An 8,211-nucleotide genomic window follows, 5' to 3' on the forward strand; every position below is an offset into this window, starting at 1 on the left:
AACACTTTCATTTCGTTTTAACAAAACCGTGATAATATTGATAATCACGATAATTTAGGTCACTATAATCGTGATATGAAATTTTCATACCGTCCCATCCCTAATTGCGACCATTGCGCCACGCTTCCCTCACATGTCGCAACTCGACCGCCACCTCCTCCTATGGAGTAGGCAGCTTCTGAGGTTGCTGCATCCACTTTAAGCCTCGTCGGTGGCACGATTTAGCAGACCGGAACTTAAAGTGGATGAAGCGACCTGAGAAGCCTCTGACTTCATAGGAGGAGTTGGCGGGCGAGTTGCGTCATGTGAGGGAAGTGTAGCGCAACGGTCGCAATGTTGTCTGTACAGACCAGTACATGCTTGCTGAGCAGCGGCATTTTGCGGTGTCTCAAAGCAAGGTGTAATGCTAGCAACTCGAGGCAGTTGATGCCAATGCAGTCGGAGGCCCGCCCAGACCCCAGTTACTGCATGCCTGTTGTACGTGGCCCCTCAGCCGGTGTTGGTGGACACTTGTTCTAGGGGCAGCTGGCCCGGAGAAACAAAAGGTCTGATCATGGGCTGAGGGTTCGGCGGCAGGCCAGGATGATTGTCACACGGAGCGTGCCGCTCGGCCACGGCCACCTCAGGGCTCGGCCATGAAGCCAGTGCTGAAGCGGTCTTCACATGGAGGAAGCCGTTCTATTGCGGCTGCGGCTGCCATACGCCCCAGGAGCCTCTGAAAGGTTTCAGTGGGACCCTTTCTCACTTCTTAACGACATTGACCAAAACATGCTCTTCTCAGGAGACGTGTTGGACTGTATCCATCTCCATACCGGAATAAGAGATCCCCAAACACAAAGAGGAGTGCTGTTGACAGCAGTTGAGAGCTCAGAAGGCTTGCGACCCGCTGCACTCAAGCTGTAGAACCACCAGCAACAGGAGAGACTTCCAGAAGAAGCACCGACACACTGACTCGTTGAATGAATCAACACTCTTCAGAGACACCGTCATGAAGACCGATCGGCTCCGAAGAGAAAGACAAGTGGTGCGTGCATCCGCTTCCGTATTTATACCCGCGCTGCAGGGCGAGCGTGGATGCAAAGCTCGCACGCCAATGATGACAGGCCCTAAGCGTGATCCCTAAGCGTGACCCCGACCAGTCGACTACGTCTCCATTCCCTCCTTCAGGGAACGAGGGTTACATATGTAACCAAGACGTTTTGAGGGTTTGGATGGAATGTTTGACAGTCTTCAATTCTCTCCTGAAGATGTTCTTCACTTTGGCCAGTTTTTCTGCAAACAACAAATATTGATTAGAAACATCTGTTTTATTAGCACAGATTACAGCTCAATGATTCACTAGTTCATGTTCCAAGAACACTAGAGAAATGGGCTAGTTGCATATGGCCGCCATGTTGGATTTCCGATCTAGCGAGTTTGTGTACAACGCGCATACACTTTGCTTATCTCATCTACACACAGACGCAACAGTTCTCATTTTTAGAAAACCATACATTATTACAAGGAAAAATATGAACACATGAGGGAAATCATTGTGGTGTCCATGAAGATGTGAAAAAATAGGCATAAATCTAGCTTACACATTTACCCAAATTATTATACGCCTGTTTAACCAAAGCTAATTTGGGTGTGTTTCTCCATCCCCAATGTCACTTCTCTGTGTTTTACGGCCCTGACGAGAACGTCGGTCTCCTCGACTGTAAAGCGCTCCTGCCGTGCGTCTGGCAAATCCGCCGTTATAATAGCAAGCCGCCATGGAACAAGTGCGCCTGCTCTTAAAGGGAATGTGAGATGTCGCTCTGATTGGTTTATTTCACGTTACGCCCAAACCACACCTATGAATAATGAAGCTACTTCAGACCAACTCATTTTAGATTTGCGTCGGGCGCAAGAGTCATTTATCCAACCAGTAAAATAGCAACAGCACCCAAGACCCGCCCACAAAGTTACTTGCGTTTCGCGCTTGATACTTGCGTTTCAGATCGTTAAATAGGGCCCATTATGTTGCAAGTAACACCTGGCTGTAGTTGTTAATGCTATTATTTTATTGTTTGCAGTGTTGTAATGTAACGGAGTACAAATACTTCGTTACTGTACTTAAGTAGAAATTTCACGTATCTGTACTTTACTTCGCTATTTAAATGTATGTCAACTTTCACTTTTACTCCACTACATTTCCTAGATAAAATTTATACTTTTACTCCGATATATTTCCACTAAGCATCTTCGTTACTCGTTACTACAAAATAAAATCAGAAGAAATGTGTGCGACTGCAATAAGGGAGGTTTGGCGAATCACTGCTTCTAGATTGCACCGCACGGCGAGCGCTCCAGTGTAATGCTTGTTTGTTGCCATGCCAAAGGAGGAGGAAGCACAACTGAAACCGCCATGAAAGCACGAGCACCGATATCTATGCGAGCACCTACCTTTTGATTTAATTCAACAGAGAACTCTCAAAGATATGTCCATAATACTGAAACACGCTTAACTGTTTTTAATATAGCATAACTGCCGGGCCGAATATTTCCTCAGGTAGGCTAATGTTAGACTGAGAAATATTTTTTGAGAACTGCTAGCAGGTTAGAAAGAAAGGGTTAAGGGCTATTCACGTCTTTAAAAGCATCATACGTTTTGTCAAACTTGAGATTTCCTTTTATGTTAATTAACTCAAAACTCAGTGGTTATAGGATAATGTTGGGCTAATGTTGCTGTGTGTGTGAGATGGTGACCTGGGGAGCCCTACAAATGCTCATACCACATGACCAAAATATTCTCCCTACCATCAGGTCATTTTTTTTTTTTTTTAGGTTATTATATATAAATAGGTTATTATTTATTTCTCATTTTTACCTGAAGTTCATACAAAAGTGAAATTTCTGTTTCAGTTTTTTTTCTTTGATGTCAGCTCTAAAAATATGCTGTTTGTTCTTTGAACTTAAGAGATTTGTGCCTGAAAAGTCCTGGAAAAGACTGTGATTTTGATTTGATGAGTGAGATTAAGAAGATATGGGAAGTTGGAACCCTGAATATGCTTTACTATAAGAAAGCCACAATAAAGTTCACAAACCCAAAGTTCTAACCGCTTGCTTTAAAAAAAAAAAAACGTTTTACTTTTACTTAAATTACTTAAGTACATTAAATATCAGAAAATTACTTTTGATACTTAAGTACAGTATATATCAGATACTTTAAGACTTTTACTTAAGTAATATTCTAAAAGGTAACTTTCACTTCTACCAAAGTCTTTTTCTAGTACGATACTTGTACTTTTACTCAAGTATTGCTTTCTAGTACTTTATACAACACTGATTGTTTGTGCCGTTGTTGCATCTATTAAAAACTAAACTACTGATTTTGTAATCCCTGTCAGTAAACGAAATGCGTATCTGTGAGTGTGTTGGTGTTAAGGATTTTGAATGTTAAAATAGGGGTCTCCTGGAAAAAAGTTTGGGAAGCAGCACAGGGGTCAGACAAGCTGTGGCAAGACCTGTCAGAACTACTATGTGCCGAAGTCCAATACCGTACTCGCCAAAGTCGCAGATAATGGCTTCAAAACCAGTTTTACCCAATAATAGGGAAGATATTCAGCAAAGACTCCTAGTGTTTGCTGGGTAGCAGAGCCAGGATTGAGCACAAAATCATACATAAACCTCTAAAAAACTACGCAATAATGAGTGTGTGATGTGAACGAGTGTGAACTCTGTGACTGAAATGAGCACAGCGTGATCGCAAATCAATCGCGCTGCCTTCTGCGTCTCAGAAATCAGAGCGTTGTCAATAACAGCCTATCAAATAAAATACTTGAAAATACTACATACTGCACCTTTCCTGCTATTCATTTGTCAAGAGCCTAATCTCAGCTATAAGCTACTGAATCACACACATTCACACTACTTGATGTGTCTACTCTATTTAAATGTTTTAAACCTTGTATTATACAGTATGATAGTATATGTTTGATGTCGCAGTCTCTCCCAGAGCTGGCAAACGTTACGGCCTATTCGTTATAATTTGTTGTTTTATTTAACATGTAGTATTATTGTTTTAAGTGGAAGATATTTTAATATATTTTGTTTTACAAATTATACAAGGCATATTTGTTAAAACTATGACAGGAACCCTTTAGACACATCCATGCCCAGGACACAACCATGACATAATCCGTTCCTACACTAAACACTATATGAAAATAAGTGTCTAACAATGAAGATAAATCTCTCTCATGCTATTTGTATATTATTAGGAGTATTATTTTTCTTAGTTTTTTGTTATGTCACACCATAAGACACATTTACAGTACAGTTCAGTAAAATGTTTTTTTTTTAAAACAGAGAAAGAATTGACCAAGTTAGTGATGCTTCTCAAATATCAGACTTCACTACATTAATATGTTTTTTTGTGTGTGTTTACATTAGTTTTTACATATATTTGTTTTGCATATTTGAGGAGCCAACAGGAGTAGAGAAGGAAAAATGAAGACTAACACCAGAAACATCAGGCTGAAATGGCCATGAATCAGGGTGGTAATAACTGGAGACTCACCATCTGTCGGCTCGGACTCTACGCTGGATGTGTCTGGATGAACCAGTGATTCCTGATCATCCACAAGAGGACACACTTTGGTTTTGAGGGTTTGGATGGAATGTTTCACAGTCTTCAATCCTTTCTTGAAGATGTTCTTCTCTTTTGCCAGTTTTTCTGCAAACAACAAATATTGATTAGAAACATCTGTTTTATTAGCACAGATTACAGCTCAATGATTCACTAGTTCATGTTCCAGGAACACTAGAGAAATGGGCTAGTTGCATATGGCCGCCATGTTGGATTTCCGATCTAGCGAGTTTGTGCAGACGCCAGTGCAGAGAGCCGGAGAAACCAGAGAATGATCTTTAATAGTTGTTTAAAGAAAATGATACATCACTTAAAATAATACTAAGATCTATATTACTATTCCATGAGTAAATGACATTTAAATGCACGCATGTTTAAATCAGGAGAATGAAATACACTTTCATTAAATACACTCTGTCCATGAAGAGTAAATTGACTCGGACTCGTGGTGCATGAACATACACAATGTCTGATTCCCGGAGCAATTATGCCTACTGTAGATATACAAATATGTAAATATAACCAAATTTTAAAAATTAAATCTAGCACAGAAATATATAAAATACAAAATAAAATATCCATCTTAAAAGACTTCAATCTTTTGATTTCTGATCTGCTGCAAATCAGCAACAAGAAGTTACTTTACGTGATGTCAGAGGATCAGAATTATAGCCTAGTAGAAATATCATGAAACAAAGGTTCTCGTATTTATTGAAAATGTTCTTAGTTTTTTGTTATGTCACACCATAAGATACATTTACAGTAACTGTACAGTAACAATAACTGGAGACTCACCATCTGTCGGCTCGGACTCGAGCGCATATGTGTCGTCTACGCTGGATGTGCCTGGATGAACCAGTGATTCCTGATCATCCACAAGAGGACGCACTTTGGTTTTGAGGGTTTGGATGGAATGTTTGACAGTCTTCAATCCTTTCTTGAAGATGTTCTTCTCTTTTGCCAGTTTTTCTGCAAACAACAAATATTGATTAGAAACATCTGTTTTATTAGCACAGATTACAGCTCAATGATTCACTAGTTCATGTTCCAAGAACACTAGAGAAATGGGCTAGTTGCATAAGGCCCACTGGTTGGATTTCCGATCTAAGGAGTTTGTGCAGAAGCAAAACATCTGTGAACTTGCCCTTTAAAAATGTTGAAGGACAGCATCATTTTGTCTATTTAACTGAACATGACTTTAAAGTCCTGACTTGTATTATCTTAGAGCTATTTCCATATGGACATTTCTTTGTTGTGTCACAGTTTGTCACAGTTATTCCTGGCAGATTAAAGCATATTTTGTGATTTGTTTGTGATGCATGCATGCATTTTCTGTAAAGCTGCTTTGAAACGACAGCCTATGTATTGTGAAAAGCACTAGATCTATGGTTTTACTATGGTAAAACTGTAACGTTATTTTTTGTTCAAACCATGGTTCAACTATAGTTATACATTGCAGTAAAACCTAAAGTAAAAGGAATCTAAGGTATTCATAACTATAGTAACCATACATTTTGAAAGCATGGTTAAATTTGAAGTTACGGTTTTCCTACAATACAACAATCATAGATAACGTTAAACCATAAATGTTGTAGTAAAACCATGGTTCATTGTGTTAGTTACTATGGTTTTACTGCAAAAACTGTGGTAAACTGATGGTGAAAAGCACACTGGCCTAATTATGTGTCAGTTCTGGTGTATTAACTCAGTACCTGTTGTTCTGGGGTTAGTCGCTTCAGTTGTCCTGCGTTTTGGCTTTCTCCAAGCGGACTTAACAGCGCCTCTCCGCGGCTGAGGGTCCTCGGACATACTCTCCAGCTCCAGTGAGAAGTAAGCAGACATGATATCTGATCGAAACTGTCTCTGCCTGTCGTTTACAACTGTTGACTGTGACTCTACTGAACTAACGTTAAGTTACTGTTATGATCACCTGAGCTGAAGATTCCGTCAAAGTAACTCAATTTATATATGGAATATATATTAAATGACACCGTATTCTGTCAGATTCTGAACCTCGAAGAGTTGTGTAGACTCTTTTTCCCTTTCCTATAAATCTGTAGACTACGTTTGTAACACTTTAGCTGCTCCGTTAGTCTGATAACCGCTGCTAACCTGAACAACTGTTTGTGTGTATATGACGCCGCGTCACTGCGTTGCCATGGCAATAGTCAGACGGAGAAGATGATCAGTGGTGACTCACTCTGGGACCTATGGAAGCTTGTTTCCGCCACTGAATAATAAATAAATAATAATAATTGCGACTTTTTAACTCACAATTCGGACTTTTTCTCACAACTGCGAGAAATGAAGTCAGAATTGTGAGAAATAAAGTCGCAATTCTGAGAAGTAAACTCGCTATTGCGAGATATATTAAAGTCGTATTAAAGTCGCAATTCTGAGAAATAAAGTCGCAATTTGGAGATATAAAGTCAGAATTGCATGATATACAGTCGCAATTGCGTGTTATAAAGTCAGAATTGTGAGATATAAACTATTCTTTTTAAAAAGGTTTTAAAAAAAAGTCAGTCTTTTTTTTCCCTTAGAATTCTGACTTTATTATTGTGTATTATGAAAACAAAGTTAACAAAGGTCTTGTTAATTTATTTATACTGTTGGCAAAATGTTATATTCATAAACAAAAATATTTAAATTCATCCCCAATATTTAAGATGTTTAAATTAGAATTTGATTGTTTTATGTCTTCACTGAAATTGTTAAAAAAACATATTTTGATATTATTTGTGGATCCCCTGCTACCAATTAATGTCACTCTTTGTTTTTATCGTGTACCAAAAGTTGTTGTTCATAAGGGGGAAAAAATGCAAGAAATTGACCGAAAACCCCCGGAAAAATGGCTTGCTAACAAAAATGTCTGAGAAATTACCTGTGTAATTCTGTAAAATCATGACATCAAAATTTTGTAAATAGAAAAACAATGACATTTTGTTACATTTACAGTAATATTTTGAAAATAGTACAAATGCTGTTGTAAAACACTAAACCAAACAAAAATGTTGATTTTACAGTAAGAATGAGTTAAAATAATCATATTAATTTGTAGAATTGACAGATTTATGCAATTTAAACAGAAAAAAAAAAAACGGTATACAGAAAGCAACAATGCAGTTAAAATTACAACATGACAGTGTTAAAATATTTTTCGGACATGCAGATTTTCAATAGCCTATATAGTCTACATAAAGAAAATGTACATTTTATAAATTCATGTTATATTTTAGAGATAAAATATGTTCAAGAACAGCATAACTGTGTTAATATGAAGGGTTTAAAAATAGGAAATGGGTCTTTTAGGTCCAACAGCACTGTACAAATTAGCCTACTAGCTAAATATGAACTGGTAGGAATTGCAAATTGCATCTGTCTTCCTAATAGACCGTTAAGGGATATTATACAACAGCCAAACTGTTCATTTGTTATTTTGAACAATTAATTAATTCAATTGTAAATAATAAAATAAAATAATTTCGTTTTTAGTATTTTTTTTTTATTTACAGAATAATGTCATTTAGTAATATTTATATTTTGTCGATGTAAAATTTACATTCCCATGTATATGAACATCTGCGTTTAAATGTCGA

The 8,211-nt window shown here is 37.9% G+C and overlaps 1 protein-coding gene across 1 annotated transcript; it reads right to left on the reverse strand.

Annotated features, from left to right (window-relative positions):
- Window positions 1–859: 859 nt before the first annotated feature.
- On the reverse strand, window positions 860–6,734 carry LOC309506880 (uncharacterized protein). Its single transcript, XM_082180833.1, has 4 exons — window positions 6,325–6,734; window positions 5,408–5,581; window positions 4,544–4,699; window positions 860–1,272 (listed from the first exon to the last, which is right to left on the reverse strand). Exons 1-4 carry the CDS (start codon window positions 6,452–6,454, stop codon window positions 1,178–1,180), a joined length of 555 nt encoding a protein of 184 aa, XP_082036959.1. The 5' UTR covers window positions 6,455–6,734; the 3' UTR covers window positions 860–1,177.
- Window positions 6,735–8,211: the final 1,477 nt, after the last annotated feature.

Source organism: Leuciscus leuciscus (assembly GCF_965113295.1).
Source record: "Leuciscus leuciscus genome assembly, chromosome: 9".
Taxonomy (NCBI): Eukaryota; Metazoa; Chordata; class Actinopteri; order Cypriniformes; family Leuciscidae; genus Leuciscus; species Leuciscus leuciscus.

Excerpts from the sequence above, each read along its gene's own strand:
- LOC309506880 (XM_082180833.1), bottom strand. The coding sequence starts at position 6,454 with ATGTCTGCTTACTTCTCACTGGAGCTGGAGAGTATGTCCGAGGACCCT. Across the intron at positions 5,582-6,324 it reads GACTAACCCCAGAACAACAG|AAAAACTGGCAAAAGAGAAG; the intron begins GTACTGAGTTAA and ends TGTTGTTTGCAG. Across the intron at positions 4,700-5,407 it reads CGAGTCCGAGCCGACAGATG|AAAAACTGGCAAAAGAGAAG; the intron begins GTGAGTCTCCAG and ends TGTTGTTTGCAG.